This window comes from Ranitomeya variabilis, chromosome 6 (genome assembly GCF_051348905.1).
Source record: "Ranitomeya variabilis isolate aRanVar5 chromosome 6, aRanVar5.hap1, whole genome shotgun sequence".
Taxonomy (NCBI): Eukaryota; Metazoa; Chordata; class Amphibia; order Anura; family Dendrobatidae; genus Ranitomeya; species Ranitomeya variabilis.
Window position 1 is genome coordinate 219887855 of NC_135237.1, and position 22244 is coordinate 219910098.

Genomic DNA, 22244 nt, shown 5'->3' on the forward strand with positions numbered 1-22244 from the left:
ATCTTGTATGCGTGGCTCCGCTCCCCCCTCCCATCTTGTATGCGTGGCTCTGCTCCCCCTCCTCTCATCCTTGTATGCGTGGCTCCGCTCCCCTCTCCCATCCTTGTATGCATGGCTCTGCTCCCCCTCCTCCCATCCTTGTATCCTTGTATGCGTGGCTCCGCTTCCCTCCTTCTTCCATCTTGTATGCGTGGCTCACCCGTCCTCCTCCCTCCTGACAGCACGCTGAACGGACTCCCTGTCCTGCACATCTGTCCCGACTCCTGGCGCCGAAGCTTCTTCCTGTGTGAGCAGTCACATGGTACCGCTTATTAAGGTCATGAATATGCATCCATATTCATCACCTTAACGAGCGGTACCACATGACCTCTGTGAGCACAGGACGAGCTGCCGGCGCTGAGGACGACGGAGCTGCAGGCACCGCTGGAGGAGGGTGAGTATGTCGTCTTCGAGGAGGGGAGGGAGTGAGGGGGGATGGTGGGTTAGCCGGTTAATAAATAAAAAATAAAAAAAAGAGCAAAACCAAACCTTGCTCAGGTGCCGCCCCCCCGCTTCCTGCCGCCCTAGGTACGTGCCCTCACGTGCCTAGTGGCAAATACGGCCCTGATTCGTGGCAAAATGTTTTCCTGCCCCCCAACAGTTGGCCTGTTTAAACAGGCTTCTAATCACATGATGACAGAACAAAAATGCTTGTTTAGCAGGTGAAATTTTTATGCTTCCGTAGAAATCATTTCTCAGCAGCCCATCATTTGTAAACCGGATATGGGGTACCAAGAACAATGACAGTCTAGATAGACAACCATATTAAAAATTATTCTGTGCAATATGAAGTGAAGTTGGCCGGCTTAAACATGCTGCTAAACTATCGATCTATGTACATGAAACCAATAAGTGGTTGTCAAATGGTCATAGGTTGGCAAGTTTAAGAGTGGTATCACCAAGAAGATGAAATATTAAAACCAAAGCAGAATAGCAAGGATGGCAATTTATTTTATTGATTGAAGCCAATATACGATATTTGAAAAAAAAACAAACAAGCAAAAAAAAAAAAACGTTAAAATAAATAGCGATTGGGGACTTTATTGGCTATTTTTTTTTGAGGCACTTATTCCTCTGTTTCACCAGGTCTACGTATGTCATCAATCTTCAAAATCATCTTCACAACCTGTGTTGCCAATGAAAGCTGCTGTTTTTTACCAATGAGCGTTTCAATTACATGCTGCAGTTTCATGTCTGGAAAAAAAAACAAAACACAAAACAAAAATCACATTAATATGTAACGGGTTTATATGAGTGTACAGAATTTTAGGTTTTACCCATCATTAGAACTATAATCACTTTCAGTTTCAATGCAATTTGACAAACTGTAATCTTCAATTAATTTCAAGAATCCTAAATGGAAACGTTAGAATCTTTTTAATCCCTTAACGACCACAGACATGCATAAAAACAGCAACTAATAAGGGGCCTAATTCCCTCATCACAGTTTTAAAATGGCGATCGGGAATAAGTCTATAGCGCCCACTGTACATTGATAGCTGACACCTGGCGGTATTGGCCCCGGCCCAATTTTGTAACTGATCGCGGCCGATTGACCACTTAAATACTGCTGTCAATCGAGCTAGTGGTATTTAATAGGCTAACAGGGAGTAAAAAGACCCGCTTTGTAACCATTGGACCTCCGCAATGAGAATTAAAGGTGCCAATGGCTACTATGGTATCCTAAGGTCATGACATGACCCCAAAACACAGTGGCCTGTGGGATCCTGCTATAAGAATAAATTTGCTTCATCACTTATACCGTATGGTGGACCGCAAAAAAGAAAAAAATATATATATACATTTTGGTACTGTTTTTCATTTGTTCCTCCCAAAAAACGGAATAAGGCTCGGGTCACATTTTTCCTGTGCTCTCCGCTGAGTGCTTAAAGGGCCACTGTCACCCCCTCCAGCCGTTATAAACTAAAAGAGCCACCTTGTGCAGCAGTGATGCTGCTTTCTAACAAGGTGGCTCTTTTAGTTTTTTGTGCATGTATTCCCAAAATAAAGCGTTTTATAAGTTCTCCAAAATACCTGTCTTTGGCCAGGGAGGCAGGTCCTCACCCCCCTGCTTGAAACGCCAAACTGCCGTCACTCAAATGTTCAGGGCCGCCGGGCACCGCCCCCTCCGCTCTGTTTTCGCATGAAATCCGGCGCCTGCGCTGTGTAGTACTGTCTAGTGCAGGCGCAGTGAGCTCTGGCCGTTTGACGTCAGTCATGGCTCGCAGACTGCGCCTGTGCGGTCAGTGCGGCCACACACCTTGTGAATCCCAGCCCCGCAGCGTGTTATGCATTATGCAGAGTGCCGGGCTGAGATTCACAAGCAGGGCGGCCGCACAGGCGCAGTCTGCAAGCCTGGCTGTGACGTCAGACGGCCAGAGCTCACTGCGCCTGCACCAGACATTACTACACAGCGCAGGCGCAGGATTTCATGCGAAAACAGAGCGGAGGGGGCGGTGCCCGGCGTCCCTGAACATTTGAGTGACGGCAGTTTGGCGTTTCAAGCAGGGGGGTGAGGACCTGCCTTCTTGGCCAAAGACAGGTATTTTGGATAACTTATAAAACGCTTTATTTTGGGAATACATGCACAAAAAACTAAAAGAGCCACCTTATTAGAATGCAGCATCACTGCTGCACAAGGTGGCTCTTTTAGTTTATAACGGCTGGAGGGGGTGACAGTGGCCCTTTAAGTCTGTGTTTCCGTGTAAATGCCACAAAGCTGCGATTCAAACAAAACCCAGGACGGAACCATTCACTTATGAGGCAGATGGAGTCACTTTGGACTTGTCTGTGTTCCGGCGGTGTCACATCAATTTAGGCATCTTTTTAGCGCACAAGTGTAGACGACCAGATTTGTGGACGCCTAAAAAGATGGATACCACGGAGCAGATGCCAAATGGAGTACAAAATGTCTCCATCTGCCTCTATTTTGGGTGGTTCTGTTTGGGGTTTCAATCACATTTTTGTGGGATTTACAGGGAAACCCCGAGGTAGGAGCACATTGTAGAACACAAGAATGTGATCCAAGCCTTATTCTGAAAGCGATCGAAATTATATACTACAAAATGTTACCAACAACAACCCTAATTAATCGCACACAAAACCAGCCTCAACTCAGGTCTGTCATCTGTCCTATTATTGGGGGTTCCCACGCTACTGGTAGAACAAAGGCTGTGGATTGTATGTGACTGGGTGGGAGCAATGATGCTTTTCCAGTGTATTCTGCGCTGCTAAATGCCCCCTGTACCTAAAACCACAGTAAGAGGCCACATGTTTGGCATTATTGTACTGGGGAGAGCAGTTAATTTGCAGAATATTGCCAAAAGCACAAGCTGGGCACAATGTATGGGGGGCTCTGCACAGTTTAGTGTACAATGTATCGGCGCTAAACTGGCATATCTGTAATTCTACAGAAAAAAAAGGAGTGGATGTTACAAAATAGTCAATTGCAGCCAATAGATTGAGAGATGCAATTTCTCCAGTAGGGTCACTTTTTTGCAGCTATTGTGGGACCTTCGGGGCTCTACAAATGTCACCTGAAAACTATTCCAGCTAAATCTGTACTCCAAAACCCAAATAGCACTCCTTCCTTCTCAGCCCTGATGTGTGGCCCAAGTTTATGTATACACGTTGCGGATTTGCCTGTGGAATTTTCTGCGTGGATTCTTCCTCTTGGCAGAAAACGCAGTTGAAAATTCGCACAGATTTGATGAGGATTTTTCATGCGGTTTTTTTTTTCACGAGGATGTGTGAGCATTTTTGTTAGCTAAATAAAGATGCATTATTTAACAAAAAAAAAAAAGAATTGTGATGTAATTTCTGTGTTTAACCTCTGCTTTTACATACTCCATTGAAGAATAATGTTTACACACACAGATAGAGCCACCAACGGGTCATGTTTTCAGGATTTCCTTAGTATTGCCCAGGTGAGAATTCCATCATCTAGACAGGCAAGAATTCCATCACCTGGGCCATACTAAGGAAATCCTGGAAACACGACCTGTTGGTGGCTCTTGAGGACTGGAGTTGGGGAATACTGCAATAGATCTATTTATTGATACATAGATCTATAGAGAGATATAATAATCTTTATTTTTATATAGCGCTAACATATTCCGCAGCGCTTTACAGTTTGCACACATTATCATCACTGTCCCCATTGGGGCGCACAATCTAAATTCCCTATCAGTATGTCTTTGGAATGTGGGAGGAAACCGGAGAACCCGGAGGAAACCCACACAAACACAGAGAGAACATACAAACTCTTTGCAGATGGTTTGGTATAGATAGATAGATAGATAGATAGATAGATAGATAGATAGATAGATAGATAGATAGATAGATAATAGAAAAAAATAATAGAAAAAAATGGAACAGCACTACTTCTTTACTTATCTTCGGGTGCACAGCCCAGACAACCTGTCCTCGGTTGTTTCCACTTCAAATACATCACAAAAACAGGCAGCACTCCATGTTCTTAAGTTCATATGCAGGTGTTTATTGTGCCCACATCTTCATGCAACGTTTCGGCTCTGACTGAGCCTTTCTCAGATAGATAGATAGATAGATAGATAGATAATACCAAGCCCGATGTTTAGTAATAAACATAATAAAATAAAATATTAAAAAGTACATAAAGCATTAAAGACACACAAAATCTGCATTATTGGGCTGGGTAACACTTGCGAGAAACTCGCACCTCAATACCCGGGCACTGCCGCCCACACTCGGACCGGAGCATTCAGCTGCATAGATATACATGCAGCCACACACTCCGGTCCCGAGTGCCGACAGCTGTGTCGGGTATTGATGCAAGTGACTCGTGCGAGTTTCTCATGTGACCCCGACCTTAAACGCAAAAAAAAAAAAAAAAATGGCGTGGTCTCTCGTGCAATTTTCCAAACCAGAGAGGGAAAGCCAGCGACTGGGGGCCGATGTTTATAGCCTGGGAAGGGGGTAATACCCATGGATCTTCCCAGGCTATTAATACAGCTGTATACACAGCCTTTACTGGCTATTAAAATAGGGGAGCCCGCCTCAAAAATGAGGAAGGGTCCCTCTATAATTAATACCCAGAAAAGGCGATGCAGACAGCTGCAGGCTTATTAATAGCCTAGGAAGGGGCCATGGATATTGCCTCCTCTATTCTGCTACAAACACCAGCTCTCAGCCGCCCCAGAAATGACACATCTCTAAGATGCGCCATTTCCAGCACTTAGCCTCTCTCTTTCCACTTGCCCTGTAGCGGTGGCAAGTGGGGTAATAGTTGTGAAGCTGAGGTCACCATTATTTTGTAAGCTGACATCAAGACCAAGTCTTAGTAATCCTATAGTTGTTACATGCTAAATAAAGACACAGCCAGAATAAAGTATTTCAATGAAATAAAACACAACACAGTTTCCCATATATATTATATACCTAATTCCTGTGACACCATTGATCTCCTGGCAAAAAATAATAAAATAAACCAACACAAATACTCCCTCTGTCACGGATCCTGCTCCGTGGTATCACTAATTTGTCACGTACGCGCTCCCAGCATGTGACTAGGGGATTGTGCCTGCAAAGGTAAATCTATCTCCACTCTCAGTCCAGCATTCAACCTCTGTCCTATGCTGTAATGGGAGCATAAATCACACACCGACCCAGGCCACACACCCGCTCATACACGCTGCCACCACTCACTGAATACATGGGCGTTGAGTCCCGGAAATTACTAATACTGTCTACCACTTATACGGATCATACAGTTTAAGGCTATGGATTCTTTTAGAACTGTCAGGTTGTGTGCACACGTTCAGGATTTTTCGCGTTTTTGTCACTATAAAAACGCAATAACACCGTGGAAAAAATGTATACATTAAGCATCCTATTAGAATGCAATCCGCAATTTTTGTGCACATGTTGCGTTTTCTTCCGTGGCGGAAACACATTCCGGAAAAAAAAAAGCAGCATGTTCATTCTTCGTGCGTAATTGTACACGTAGGAATGCATTGATCCGCTTACTTTCTGCATGTGGCTATGCCCACCATGCGGGAAGTTAGCGGATCATGTGCGGTTGGTACCCACGGTGGAGAGGAGGAGACTCCTCCAGGCCCTGGGTACCATATAATTGTTAAAAAAAAAAAAAGAAAAAAAAAAAGAATTAAAAAAAAATTGTGATATTCTCACCTTCCGGCATCCCCGGCAGTCTTCCCGCTCCTCGCGATGCTTCCTTTCCCAATAATGCATTGCGAAAATGACCTGTGATGACGTAGCGGTGAGACTGCTATGTCATCTGAGGTCATTGCCGCAATGCATTATTGGGACCAGAGAATCGCGAGGAGCTGGAAGGCTGCCGGGGACGCCGGAAGGTGAGAATATCATGATTTTTTATTTTTTTGTATTATTTTTAACGTTCTATCTTTTTACTATCAATGCTGCATAGGCAGTATCAATAGTAAAAAGTTGGTCACACTTGTCAAACACTATGTTTGACAAGGGTGACCAATCTGTCAATTAGTTTTCCAAGCGATGCTACAGATCGCATGGAAAACGCTAGCATTCTGCAAGCTAAAAACGCTTGTGTTTAGCGGGAATACGCATCTGATATACCCGCGGCAGGAGTTGCGGAATTGCCGCGGAAATTTCGGAGGCAATTCTGCAACATGTGCACTTAGCCTCAAGGTTCAACTTGTTAAAGTTTTATGCTTTAATACAAAAAGGTTCAGTGCTTACAGTAAGAAAAAGGTATAAAAATATGATAAAAACACATATAGGTATGCAAAACTGTATAAAATAAACAGGAGAAAACTTACAGAAACTTCTAACTTTGTAGTCTGCTTTCTGCTCCCTGGGGGGGGGGGGGGTGAATATGGAGTTGGTGGAACACATCAGCTTCCCAGGCTGCCCTCACATGTGAACATGATTCTATGTATACAGGCCTAATTTATAGTTTTACTCTGGAGGTCAGATTTCTAGACCATCCCCTTAGGTTAATATCATAATTGCTTGTTTTTGACTGGACCGTGGCCGCTCCCCTCAATGAATATATTATTTGATCTGAGATTCCCTGTGTAAAAGTTCTCACAAATAGATAGTGTCAGGCTGTAATTGACATCTCTCATCAAACAGCTAGGAGGTGTCAAATTTTTCTCTTTTTTCTTGATTCCCTGCATGACCCCCTGGCGAGAGTGGAGACAGTCTTCCTCCTCAAGATATGTATGCTGTGACCTTTGTGAAGCCTGCAGTTTCAGGACAGATATTCAACTACTGCTAGTTACACATATAACCCTAGACATGTCACTACACACATATATATACAGGTCCTTCTCCAAAAATTAGCATATAGTGTTAAATTTAATTATTTACCATAATGTAATGATTACAATTAAACTTTCATATATTATAGATTCATTATCCACCAACTGAAATTTGTCAGGTCTTTTATTGTTTTAATACTGATGATTTTGGCATACAACTCCTGATAACCCAAAAAACCTGTCTCAATAAATTAGCATATTTCACCCGTCCAATCAAATAAAAGTGTTTTTTAATAACAAACAAAAAAAACATCAAATAATAATGTTCAGTTATGCACTCAATACTTGGTCGGGAATCCTTTGGCAGAAATGACTGCTTCAATGCGGCGTGGCATGGAGGCAGCCAGCCTGTGACACTGCTGAGATGTTATGGAGGCCCAGGATGCTTCAATAGCGGCCTTAAGCTCATCCAGAGTGTTGGGTCTTGCGTCTCTCAACTTTCTCTTCACAATATCCCACAGATTCTCTATGGGGTTCAGGTCAGGAGAGTTGGCAGGCCAATTGAGCACAGTAATACCATGGTCAGTAAACCATTTACCAGTGGTTTTGGCACTGTGAGCAGGTGCCAGGTCGTGCTGAAAAATGAAATCTTCATCTCCATAAAGCATTTCAGCCGATGGAAGCATGAAGTGCTCCAAAATCTCCTGATAGCTAGCTGCATTGACCCTGCCCTTGATGAAACACAGTGGACCAACACCAGCAGCTGACATGGCACCCCACACCATCACTGACTGTGGGTACTTGACACTGGACTTCAGGCATTTTGGCATTTCCTTCTCCCCAGTCTTCCTCCAGACTCTGGCACCTTGATTTCCGAATGACATGCAAAATTTGCTTTCATCAGAAAAAAGTACTTGGGACCACTTAGCAACAGTCCAGTGCTGCTTCTCTGTAGCCCAGGTCAGGCGCTTCTGCCGCTGTTTATGGTTCAAAAGTGGCTTTACCTGGGGAATGCGGCACCTGTAGCCCATTTCCTGCACACGCCTGTGCACGGTGGCTCTGGATGTTTCCACACCAGACTCAGTCCACTGCTTCCTCAGGTTCCCCAAGGTCTGGAATCGGTCCTTCTCCACAATCTTCCTCAGGGTCCGGTCACCTCTTCTCGTTGTACAGCGTTTTCTGCCACATTGTTTCCTTCCAACAGACTTACCATTGAGGTGCCTTGATACAGCACTCTGGGAACAGCCTATTTGTTGAGAAATTTCTTTCTGGGTCTTACCCTCTTGCTTGAGGGTGTCAATGATGGCCTTCTTGACATCTGTCAGGTCGCTAGTCTTACCCATGATGGGGGTTTTGAGTAATGAACCAGGCAGGGAGTTTTTAAAAGCCTCAGGTATCTTTTGCATGTGTTTAGAGTTAATTAGTTGATTCAGAAGATTAGGGTAATAGGTCATTTAGAGAACCTTTTCTTGATATGCTAATTTATTGAGACAGGTTTTTTGGGTTATCAGGAGTTGTATGCCAAAATCATCAGTATTAAAACAATAAAAGACCTGACAAATTTCAGTTGGTGGATAATGAATCTATAATATATGAAAGTTTAATTGTAATCATTACATTATGGTAAATAATGAAATTTAACACTATATGCCAATTTTTTGAGAAGGACCTGTATATACACATATTTCACCACACTCCCTTGTTCTAAAGTAATCCATTTAATAACGACTTTCCCATGACGATCTCCTGTGTAGAGCAGTCACAGCAGGAGATGTGACCGCTCTACAGGGGCCTCCGATGATAGTATACACTGACCAGAGATAATACTCCCACAATGTAGTTCATCGGAGTTCGTGCTCTCACTTTACAGCACTACAGCTGCATGAGAATTTTCTCATGCAGCAGTGTCGCAAGCGACAGGACAAACTCCGGTGACCTCTAGGTGGCAGTGTGATACAGTGCAGGGAGGATACCTCCTGTCACTATCACCGGAGGCCCTGTAGAATGGTCACACTCCTGATTTGAGTGTTCTACATGGGAGATCGTCGTGGGACACTCGTTTATAAATGGATTACATCAGAACAGGGAGTTCTGGGTTGGTTTATTTATTTATTTTTTTTTGCAGGCGATCGAGGGCGTTGGGGATTAGCTGTTTGGCAAGCATGTACTGTATGTGTAAATGTTTTTTTTTCTAATATACAGTAGCTGGATGATGGGACTATCCCAACATCGGCTAATGCTGTCGCTGTTCTATGTGACAGCAGACATAGCCAGATAGGACTAGTAGACGATGCCTGCATACACACAAAAACCCACACATCTTCTCTGCTCACACACATTCTCAGCCCACAAACTCTTCCTCCTGCCTTTCTGCAGCATTTTTCGCACGCACATCCGCAGCAAATCTTTTTACATCTGTGGTTTTGCTGCGGATTTGACTGACAATGGAAGTGAATAAGTGCAGAAACGCTGCAGATCCGCAAAAAGAATTAACATGCTGTGGAAAATAAAACGCTGCGAATCCGTGCAGATTTTTATGCAGCAATGTGCACACCAATTCTGGATTCACATAGATTAACATTGGTTGTGCACTACACTGTGGATTTAGTGCAATTCCGCGAGTCCAAAAACGCTGCGGATCCGCAATGTGTGCAATACCCTAACGGTAATTTCTGACAAGATATGGGGCAGCAACGTGTTCAAGAGAACTTGCACAACAAGTTATGTGGTCCAGTTTTTTTTAACCCTTGTGTAAACGACCAATTTCCAGCAAATAAAAAAATTACATTTTTACCACAAATACGTCATATTTCAATTTCCAATGTAATAAAATTCTGTGAGGCACCTACAGGTTCCAAATACCCACTACCGTAGACTAATTATTTAGGCAATGTTTCCAATATGGGGTCACCTGGGAGGGTGCTGTTCTGGCACCTCAGGGGCTCAGCTAATGATGCCCACAATCTATTCAAACAAAATCTGCGTTCTAAAAGCCAAGTAGCTCTCCTTCCCATCCGATCCCTGACGTTTGCTCAAACAGTAGTGTACAATCATACAGGTGCTTTTCACAAAATTATCATCAAAAAGTAAATTTATTTCAATTTTTCAATACAAAAAGTGAAACTCATTATATAGAGTCATAAACAAAGCAATCTATTTCAAGTGTTTATTTCTGTTAATGTTGATTATGGCTTACAGCCAATGAAAACCCTTAAGTCATAATCTCAGTAAATTGGAATACTTGCGACTATTCAGAATATACACAAGTGACACCATTTCAAAAACTGCACCCCTCAAAACCACATGCAGGAAGTTTGTCAACCCTTTAGATGTATCACAGAAATAAAAGCAATGTGGAATGAAACACAAATATGTTAAACTTTTGCAGGAATAGAGAGGGTAGTCTTACCAGTGCAAGGAGGGGATCTGCATAAATTATTATTAAGACAAGAAACTAAATGGATCATCCATACGCGGGCTATGGGTCCTGCCGGTTTTAATGACCGGATTGATATGTCTGTATTCATATGACCCCTGTCTGTCTGGTTTCCCCTGCCTAATTCCCTATAGTATTTATTTATCACTGGTCCTCCTAATCTTGTTTGCTCTTATCATTCAGTCTTTGTCCATTAATCTGGCATACATATATATATATATATTTTTTTTGTTAGTACTCATTTACATATTTGCACATATATTCATAATATTGATATTTTTCTGTTGGCTTTAGGTCCGCGGTCTGTTGCTTTCATAGGTATGCTCCGCCAGCTTTTGTTTTTAATTGATTTCATTCATGTTATGTATATGTTTTGTATCATTATCTGTTGTATTAAGGCACCTGTATTGTGGGCGTGCGACGGCAGTGGGTGGGTTTGCTCACCTATTTCCATCAGCGTCACCTCAGTGCTTCAGACCTGTTGAAGCGCTGCTTCAGCGCGAAACGATCGTCGTCACTCCTGCTCACCTCCTCTCTCCTGCACTCCCCCGAGCCGTGAAGACGCGGCTATGAATATGCTTCAATAAAAGATTGGACCACACTTCCTGGTGAGTGCTGCCGCATTTTTTCTTGGTTTCATTCATTGTTCCACTGTTTCCATGCGAGCACCTCCAGTTCTGACGTCGGACTTTCCGTTCACATTACATGTGAACCACGGTTCACTCCAGGGAAGCTAGGCTGTGTAGCACCATTTTTTTCTTTTTTCTTGATATTGATCACATTGTGTTTGGGCTAGCACGCCTGGAACCGGAGTAGTGGTATCATAATCATTGACGGTTTTTACCGCAATATGGATCCCGACGTCTCTGCAATACGTGTGGGGCTATTAGCCGGCCGGGAGGATGTGGCTAATTATTTTAAGGAGTGTGAGCAGGCAGATCAGATACACATGCTGAGCACTAAAAATCTGGAGTACAAGCTTATGAACCTATCTGAAAGAGAAATCAGACTGTTTTGGACTAACAACTCTCTTCAATCCTATGCGGACAATGGCCGAGTCCCAAGGGGACTACGTGTCTGGAAGGAGATATCACATTTCAGTAGTGATGTTTCGTTTAAATTGGAATGGGAAAAAATCATGCTTAAGAGTTCCCAAGAATTACTTTTATTGGTTTTGAAATCCAACATGCAGAATTATGAGTCATTAAAAACTGATATGGCCAAAACTCAGGCCGAACTTAAGAGCAGACTCACGGAAAGCCAATAGTCTTCCTTTAATTAAAAACTGGATAGTAAGTTAATTCCAATCCAGGCTGAAATTAAACAGAGGAAGAGGGACAAATTTATCCGTGACAAAAATGACTGACTCTTGGACAGATTTTTTCATGGCAAAAGTCACATAAGGATAATTTTCCGTCCCATTCCAAAATGAACAAGCCAAACGTTAAGAAACGTAAATTCAGAAAACGCAACCAATTTAATCGCAATGAGTACATAACCACTGAGCCAGATTCGAGTCTGAGTGAAGGGCAAACTACAGGAATGGATCCAATGGACAGTTCTATCTCTGAAGCTTCAACTTCCACAGCACCCCCTTTAGGAGAAGAACACGTAGGGGGGAGGAGGAAACACAGGTTACGTTCCCGGCTGGAGACGCAAGAGGAAGAATGTGTCTTGGAGACAGGGGCATTAGCATCATCTATTACGGAGGACTGTCTCATTAACTTAACGGACCGGGTTTTGGAGCCATCACAACTCAGCTTATTGGCTAAAGGCCTTAATTATTGTATCCCTGATAAATTTGACTTTGTTGATTTCCGGATTGATCTATTTAAAGCCATTAGAAAGATTCACTTACATAAGGCTTTTGCATCTGGTTCCACCAGTATTTCCGGTTTGGAAGGGGACCATCCTTGCCATATAGGACCTTTGGGTTTTATGGCAGGGTCGACTGGGGAGGTGTTGGCTGATTTCCGCAGCGATGCGGCTTTATTGTTGAGTTTGAATAATACATCACTCTTGCAAGAAGAAAGCATACCTCATGGCTCAGTCTCTAAATCGTTTGTGGGTGGGGTTCCCTCTACATTTATGCCGGTTACATCTCCCGGCAATATGGTGGATCTTTTTGAAACCTTGGTTCTTTAAGACATAGAAGCCTTGATTTATAAGGAGGCACCCCCTAATCTTACTGTGCCTGAAAAAACAGCTTTGAAGGATATGGCTAGTTGGACAGATGTCGTGATACGTCCTGCCGATAAAGGGGGTAAGACAGTCTTGTTGCCTAGAGAAGCATATCTCTCAGAGGCAACACGATTGTTATCCGAGGCTTGTTATCCGAGGCTAATGTCTACTGCAAGTTGCAAAAAGATCCCACCAATAGATTTAAGATTGAATTACAATCATTTTTGAGGACTGCAGTGGAACAACGCGTTATCACTCAAAAAAAGGCAGAGAAATTGTTCCCCACCTTTCCCACTAAGCCATATTGGTATTATCTCCCCAAAGTACACAAATCCATCACCCAACCCCCCGCCAGACCTATTGTGTCAGGGGTGGGATCTCTAACTGAACCCCTTTCCCAGTACTTGGAATGGCTTTTACACCCCATACTCGTTTCTGTCCCGTCCTACATCAAGGACACGAACTCCTTCCTGGATCGCATTCGTGATTTTTGTTGGCAGCCGGGGTTCTCCATGGCATCCATCGATGTGGTCAATTTATACACCATGATTCCTCAACAGATGGGGGTGGACTCCATCAGGCGGGTTCTGTCAACCGCTGATAGGAGCATTGACTTCATCGATTTTGTGTGCAACGGGCTTAGTTTTATACCTACCCATAATGCCTTTACTTTCATGGACTCTTGGTACCTCCAGACCACTGGGACTGCCATGGGGACCCCGGTTGCATGTACATTCGCGAATCTGTACTTGGCGGTTTTCGAGGAGGATTTTATTTACTCCTCGAAGAACCAATTTTTGCGACATATTCGACTTTTTCTCAGGTATGTTGATGACGTGTTCCTGGTGTGGGACGGCACGGAGGACAAGTTTGCACTCTTTGTTGAGTACTTGAATGACACTAACACCATGGGGATGCGATTCACTTCCGTATTTGGAGGCGATTGCCTAGAGTTTTTGGACGTGCGAGTTACCGTCGAAAACGGGGATTTGTGTACATCTATCTATCGAAAGCCCACCGCGACAAATTCAGTTTCACATTTCAATAGCTTTCATCCCCCCAATACAAAACGTTCCCTTCCCTTCAGTCAATTATTGCGGACACGTAGGGTCAACAATACACCTCACGGTTTTGAACAACAATCTGGCGAGCTTTGCAATAGATTACGGGCTAGAGGCTACCCCGAGGGTCTATTGCAGACGGCGAAAAACTGGGTCGATGTCCGTTCACATGAGCAAGATTTGGGTAGAGTCACTCCAGCGGCGCCGCATTTTAATTTTTGTTTCAAGTACGGTCCTATGGATCGGGAGATAAGGGCCTCAATCAGGAGACATTGGCATCTCCTGGAGAGGGACAAGGAGCTCTCGGATAGGGCGGTTGGAGGTCCCTTAATCTCAAACAAACGCAGCACACCCATTAGGGATGTGCTAGTTCATAATAGGACCCCAAATCCTCAGGTTAAATGGTTGGAATTATCGACATTAAAGGGCAACTACCGCTGTGGACATTGTCATTTTTGCACATATCATGTTACTGGACGGGCCTTGAATATTGGCCCTGTAAAGCACACAGTTCAACAGTTTATTTCGTGCAAAACTGACTATGTCGTATATGTACTTTACTGCCCCTGTAAGCGGTTCTATGTGGGCAAAACTATCCGTCAATTATATGTACGCTTCAGAGAACATGTCAGATCCATCCAGACGGGCAAAGGTGTCCCGAGACTTATTTATTATGTCAGGGATTTCCATGAAGGAAGATCTGAGGTTCTAACTTTTGCAGGAATAGAGAGGGTAGTCTTACCAGTGCAAGGAGGGGATCTGCATAAATTATTATTAAGACAAGAAACTAAATGGATCATCCGTACGCGGGCTATGGGTCCTGCCGGTTTTAATGACCGGATTGATATGTCTGTATTCTTATGACCCCTGTCTGTCTGGTTTCCCCTGCCTAATTCCCTATAGTATTTATTTATCACTGGTCCTCCTAATCTTGTTTGCTCTTATCATTCAGTCTTTGTCCATTAATCTGGTATATATATATATATATATATATATATATATATATATATATATATATATATATATATATATATATATATATTTGTTTTTTTTGTTAGTACTCATTTGCATATTTGCACATATATTCATAATATTGATATTTTTCTGTTGGCTTTAGGTCCGCGGTCTGTTGCTTTCATAGGTATGCTCCGCCAGCTTTTGTTTTTAATTGATTTCATTCATGTTATGTATATGTTTTGTATCATTATCTGTTGTATTAAGGCACCTGTATTGTGGGCGTGTGACGGCAGTGGGTGGGTTTGCTCACCTATTTCCATCAGCGTCACCTCAGTGCTTCAGACCTGTCATCTTATAGGGCCGGTGAATATGTGCCTTTTGGCGTGGTCCCGATGACTAAGACAGGGGGCGTCTCACAGTAAAGTGTGAGTGGAGTATATCCCCCTATTACCTCAATGTGGCAGCGTGGGGGTCCCTGTGCTGGGAGCGGCAGCTCCTCTTCGTGCCGTGGGTGCTCTGTGCCGTGGGTGCTGTGGGGCGGCGCATCTTCTTGCAGCGTCGGGGCATCTCCTCCAGGCCCGGAGGCAGTCCGGCAGCCTCATTGCTGTGATGCGGTGGCCTCCGGGAAAATGGCCGCTGCTCAGATTCAGATCTCGTCTCCCGAGATCTCGGGAGACGAGATCTGAATCTGAGCAGCGGCCATTTTCCCGGAGGCCACCGCATCAAAGCAATGGGGCTGGCGGTGCCTCCGGGCCTGGAGGAGATGCCGGAGAAGCCCCGACGCTGCAAGAAGATGCGCCGCCGCCGCCCCACAGCACCCACGGCACGAAGAGGAGCTGCCGCATTGAGGTAATAGGGGGATATACTCCACTCACACTTTACTGTGAGACGCCCCCTGTCTTAGTCATCGGGACCACTCCCCCCCCCACCCACCATATGCACATTTTATCTGTACCCGGCGTATAAGACGACCCCCGACTTTTAAGAAGATTTTGAGGGGTTAAAAAGTCGTCTTATACTCTGGAAAATACGGTACTGCAAATTAACTTTTGGATTGCAAAATTGAATGGAATAGAGCACCCGCTGTGTATAAACAGCCGAAACTACCAAGAAGTTACCCTATTTTGGGAACTACACCCCTCAAGGAACTTATCTAGACGTGTAGTGAGCAGCTTCAACTCAACTTCCCAATAATGTTGAGCACTGAAAATAATTTTTTTTCCCATAAACATGTTCATTTTGGTAACGGGAGAAAAGGGACCATACAAAATGTCCTGAGTACACAGAGACCCCATACGTGTTGGAAAACTACTTTTTGGGCACATGTGAAGGCTCATAAGGGAAGTCGAGCCAATTAAATTCTGGAGTGCAATTTTGGCTGGAACAGATTGTTAATGCCATGTCACGTTTGAAGAGCTCCTAAAATGACAAAAACAGCAGAAACCCCCACAAGTGACACCATTTTAGAAACTACACCGCTTTAGGAATTTATCTGGCGGTGTAGTGAGCATTTCTAAAGGGAACCTGTCACTCCCATAATCGAAGGTGAGCTAAGCCCGCCGGCATCAGGGGCTTATCTACAGCATTCTGTAATGCTGTAGATAAGCCCAGATGTATCCTGAAAGATGAGAAAAAGAGGTTAGATTATACTCACCCAGGGGCAGTCCCGCTGCGGTGGTTGTTGCAGTCCGGTCTAGGGGGCAAAGGCGCCAGGAAAAGTCAGAGAGGCCTGGCGCCTGCCACTGCAGTACTTTGCTCTGCCCTCAACAGGGTAGACAAAGTACGCCTGCGCCTAAGCCGCAGCGTGAAGACAAGAGGACGTCATCGTAAGAAGATGGGAGGCCCCGGACCGCGACGCCCATCGGACTGAACTGCAGTGGGACCGCCCCTGGGTGAGCATAATCTAACCTCTTTTTCCCCATCTTTCAGGATATATCGGGGGCTTATCTACAGCATTACAGAATGCTGTAGATAAGCCACTGATGCCAGTGGGCTTAGCTCATCTTCGATTTTGGGGGTGACAGGTTCCCTTTAACCTGCAGGTGATTGCCATAATTGTATAACAATTGTCACGACACAGCTGTCGGGCGACTCGGGACCAGAGGCTCTATCCCTGACCGTACCACTAGGGGGAGCCTTAGTTCCCCATATTCCCCATGATATTTGTGAAGGTGAAGATGCTGGGGCCGCCACCCTTGCCTTATCTCCTGAGTTAGCCCTTTGTTCTCTTCCCCCACCCAGGGAAGAGGGGTGCTATTGTGCACTGCAGTACACCAACCCTACAAACAAGGCTACACAAACCAGGGTTAACAAAACTCCAGGCTTCCAAAATATTCACTCACATATAACAGAGGAATGCACCAGGGAGTGGAAGGTAGGGAATAAACAAAATTAGAAAAGGGAAGGGAATTACTACACTTACAAACCATTAAACAGTCACAGATAACTCCTCCAACACTCCTCATATGAACACTTCTTCCTCCTGAAACCATGCAGCAAATGGTAGCTCGGACATGGATTTGCAACAGAGCCCAGATTATAAAGGGTAAAGGAGTGGCTAAGTGAGCTCTGCTGTGAACTCTAGAGTTTTCCAAAATGGCCGATTAACCCCTGTTCTGCCAAAAGGAATAAACACTTAAAATGAAGAAGTGCTTCTTCTCAGTGCCAGAGTAGGAGAAATCAGGAGCTGCGCTTTTCTGGCTCCACACTTTTGCAGTAACCCCGTGACAACATTGGTCCACGTTAATGAAGAATTACCATTTTTTTCTACTAAAATGTTAATTGGGCCTTAAGTTTTCAATTTTCAAAAGGGATAATATGAGAAAATGGACCACAGCATATGTTACCAGGGCTATGGAGTCAGAGTCGACATAAAATGGACTAAATTCTAAAATATACACTAAATTGGGTACAGTAGTTCACTGAAGTATGTGCTGTAAATTTTTTCACAAGAATTTTGAAAAGTTATGAAATGTCCTATAAAGATCTGTTCTATTTCTTATCTAAGGCTCTAAGCTTTTAGTTGAGATTAATATGTGCTGCATTATATGTAGTAGTAGTGAACCAGTGCTATGGAGTCTGAGTCATGGAAATTGAAGACTAGGAGGTTTGGCTTACTGACTCTACAGACCTGTATGTAACGCAATATCTCCTGCGTAGGCCAATACCTCATATGTGCTCGAAAGCTAGTTTTGAGGTACAGTGCAAAGCTCAGAAAAGGAAGGAGTGCTATAATGTAGTGTCAATTTTGTTGTTATGGTTTGAGAGTGCCATGTCACATTGGCAAAGCCACTGAGGTGCCAGAACAGCAGAACCCCGCCATAAGTTACTTAACTTTAATGACACCACAGGTGGGTCACAGAATTGCATACATTGGGCAGTGAAGAAAAAATAATTACATTTTTGCTCTAAGAATTTTGTTTTAGCCCCAAGTTTTACATTGACACACTGGAAAATGGGTAAAAATGACACTAAAAGGCACAATTTCTGCTGAACGTGGAAATACCCCGTAAGTGGCTGTACAGTAATGTCTAGCTGCACAGCAAGATTTGGGAGGGAAGAAGCGCTATTTGACTCCTGGAGAACATATCATAGAATAGTTGGTGGACTCCATATACAGAGCCCCCAAGTGCCAGAAAGGCAGAATTCCGCTCATGTGACCCCATACTGGAAATTACAGCCCTCTAGGAATGTATGTCCATGTTTTTTTGCCATAGACAAGCAGCACTGAATGTTGCCAAGTGAAAACTACAAATATTGCCCCCAGCTTGTGCTTCTGGAGACATGGACCGTGTAAATTAACCCCTTTATGACCCAGCCTATTTTGACCTTAATGACCTGGCCATTTTTTGCAATTCTGACCAGTGTCACTTTATGAGGTAATAACTCAGGAACGCTTCATCGGATCCTAGCGGTTCGGAGATTGTTTTTTCTTGACATATTGGGCTTCATGTTGGTGGTAAATTTAGGTCGATAATTTTTGCATTTATTTGTGAATAAAATGGAAATTTGGCGAAAATTTCAAATTTTTATTCTGTTAAACGAGAGTTATGTGACACAAAATAGTTAATAAATAACATTACCCACATGTCTACTTTACATCAGCACAATTTTGGAAACGACATTTTTTTTGCTAGCAAGTTATAAGGGTTCAAATTTGACCAGTACTTTCTCATTTTTAAAACGAAATTTACAAAACCATTTTTTTTGTTTTTGTTTTTAGGGACCACCTCACATTTGAAGTCAGTTTGAGGGGTCTATATGGCTGAAAATACCCAAAAGTGCCACCATTCTAAAAAATGCACCCCTCAAGGTGCTCAAAACCACATTCAAAAAGTTTATTAGCCCTTCAGGTGCTTCACAGCAGCAGAAGCAACATGGAAGGGAAAAATGAACATTTAACTTTTTAGTCACAAAAATGATCTTTTAGCAACAATTTTTTTTTATTTACCCAAGGGTAAAAAGAGAAACTGGACCCCAAAAGTTATTGTACAATTTGTCCTGAGTACGCCGATACCCCATATGGGGGGGGGGGGAACCACTGTTTGAACGCACGACAGGGCTCGGAAGGGAAGGAGCGCCATTTGACTTTCAATGAAAAATTGGCTTTAATCTTTAGCGGACACCATGTCGCGTTTGGAGAGCCCCTGTGTGCCTAAACATTGGAGCTCCCCCACAAGTGACCCCATTTTGGAAACTAGACCCCCCAAGGAGCTTATCTAGATGCATAGTGAGCACTTTGAACCCCAGGTGCTTCACAAATTGATCCGTAAAAATGAAAAAGTAATTTTTTTTTTTTTCACAAAAAATTTCTTCTAACCTCAATTTTTTAAACAACCCTAACCCAGACACACCCCGAACCCTAATCCCAACCCTAATCCAAACCACAACCCTAACCCCAACACACCCCTAACCATAACCCTAACCACAAGCCTAATCTTAACTCTATTTCTAATCCTAGCCCTAATTCCAACCCTAAGGCTATGTGCCCACGTTGCGGATTCGTGTGAGATTTTTCAGCACCATTTTTTAAAAATCTGCAGGTAAAATGCACTGCGTTTTACCTGTGGATTTACCATGGATTTCCAGTGTTTTTTTGTGCGGATTTCACCTGCGGATTCCTATTGAGTAACAGGTGTAAAACGCTGCGGAATCCGCACAAAGAATTGACATGCTGTGGAAAATACAACGCAGCGTTTCCGCGCTGTATTTTCCATACCAAGGGCATGGTACTGTAAACCTGATGGAAAACTGCTACGAATCCGCCACATATCAGCAGCCAAATCCGCACCGTGTGCATAATATAGCCCAAGTCTAACCCTAACCCTAGTGGAAAAATAAAAGTGAATATATTTTCTTTATTTTATTACTGTCCCTACCTATGTAGGTGATAAAGGGAGGGGGTTCATTTACTTTTTTATTTTGATCACTGTGATAAAACCTATCACAGTGATAAAAATGTACCTGGAACGAATCTGCCGGCCGATTCGGTGGGCGCACTGCGCCTGCCATTTTGGACGATGGCTGCGCCCATGGAGCAGACGGACGACACCGGGAGGCTCGGTAAGTATGAGGGGGGGAATCGGAGCACAGGGGCCCCGTATCGGAGCACGGGGGGAGCGGACAGGCGGACGGAGAGTAACAGAGCACAGGACGGAGGACTGGGGAGGCGATCGGTGGTGGCAGATCAGGGTTTCCAGCCATGGCAGATGATATTGCAGCATCGGCCATAGCTGGATTGTAATATTTCACCAGTTTTCATAGGTGAAATATTACAGATTGCTCTGATTGAAAGTGAAACAGCCACGGGCGGGGGGGGGGGGGGGGGGTTGTTTGGGCTGCAGTACCACTCCCCCTGTCCCTGCAGATAGGGTGAAATTGGAGTTAACCCTTTCACCCAATCAGCAGGGACGCGATCCCACCATGACGCCACATAGGCCTCACAGGTCGGATTGGCACCGACTTTCATGACGCCTACGTGGCGTCTCTGGTCGGGAAGGGGTTAAGCGAACTCTCATTGCTTCAGAAATGCCCATCATGAATGCTAACTGCAAGTAAGTCACACTGTGGGGATCACAATGGAAGGGGGAATTTGTGAGTGCAAAATTCACTTGATTTCCTTGGGTAGAGTGGGGGGCGTTTTAGGAGCCATGGTGCTTTTCCAGAGCCTTTTTTTCCCCCACCAGTAATGTTCAAACCCCTGTATTTCCACTGCAGACGGATCTGAGTGGCGACTCTTTATGTGGATTGGGTTTAAGCCAATATTTGGAACATTTTTAGTGACGTGCGAATATACTCGGTACTCGAGATTTCCCGAGCACGCTCAGGTGTCCTCCGAGTATTTGTAAGTACTCGGAGATATAGTTTTCAGTGCCGCATGTGCACTCTCCTCCAGGTCCTAGGAACCATATTTGTGTAAAAAAAAAAAAAGAATTAAACAAAAAATAATGATATACTCACCTCTCAGCGCTGCATGCGGCCGTCCGGTCGCAGGGTTGCTGTGCGAGCAGGGCCTGGATGTTATGTTCATTAGGGCCCCGTATCAAGTTCTCCCCTAATAGTTTAGATAGGTCACTACTACCAGATTGTCCGAAAACATCCGCACGTGATGACCCTGTAGAATATCCAGGAATTCTACCAGCGCGTAACTTACTGCTAACAGTTCTTTTTGGTTTGATGATACCTCAAGTTTTTGGTCTTGCCAAAACCACAGAGTAACCTTGCTGCATCGGTGGTGCATCTGTGGTAACTATCCTTGACATCTTTGTCACCCAAGGGACCCCTTTGGACAAATCGCTGATATTCCTCCATCAATCTAGGGAATAAATAATGGTTAAAGGCAGAGCTGTGTGTCTTTCTAAGGTCCCACTGTAGGTCCCGGGTGTGTAGCTGTGCCCACTGAACTGCTGCTAAACAAGCGAAAAGGGAACCCATCAGGAAAATGGCCTTCCTCAAAGTCATGGAAGGGCTCTGTGAAGCTTTTGACACCAGGTCTATAATCCTTCCATTTTTCTGTACCGGGAGACGGCACTCCTGCTTCTGAGAGTCCACTACCCTGAGAAATTTCTGTGAGTCTTTGTGAATGGGAACATGGTAGTAAGCATCACCGAGATCCAGAAGTCATAAAAATTCAGAAACCGTGTTTTGACTGTCAACTTTATTGACTCCATCTTGAATTTTTGAACTCTCACACAGCCGTTTAAGTTCCGCAAGTTTATGATTGTCCGGTAAGACCCATCTGGTTTGCTCACCAGAAACAATGGGGAATAGAATCCCTCCTTCCTTGAGGAGAGACTTCCTGAAGAACGGCTTTGCTTACTAAGTCCATAA

At 44.0% G+C, this 22244-nt stretch overlaps 1 protein-coding gene across 4 annotated transcripts in view; it reads right to left on the reverse strand.

Moving 5' to 3' along the window:
* Positions 1–970: 970 nt before the first annotated feature.
* CCT5 (chaperonin containing TCP1 subunit 5) overlaps positions 971–22244 on the reverse strand; it is a 342485-nt gene continuing 321211 nt past the window's right edge. For all 4 annotated transcript variants that reach the window (XM_077269457.1, XM_077269455.1, XM_077269456.1 and 1 more), the window contains one exon: positions 971–1233. In XM_077269457.1, coding sequence (XP_077125572.1) covers positions 1106–1233 — 128 coding nt within the window. In that variant the 3' untranslated portion in view covers positions 971–1105. The remainder of the gene's footprint in view (positions 1234–22244) is intronic.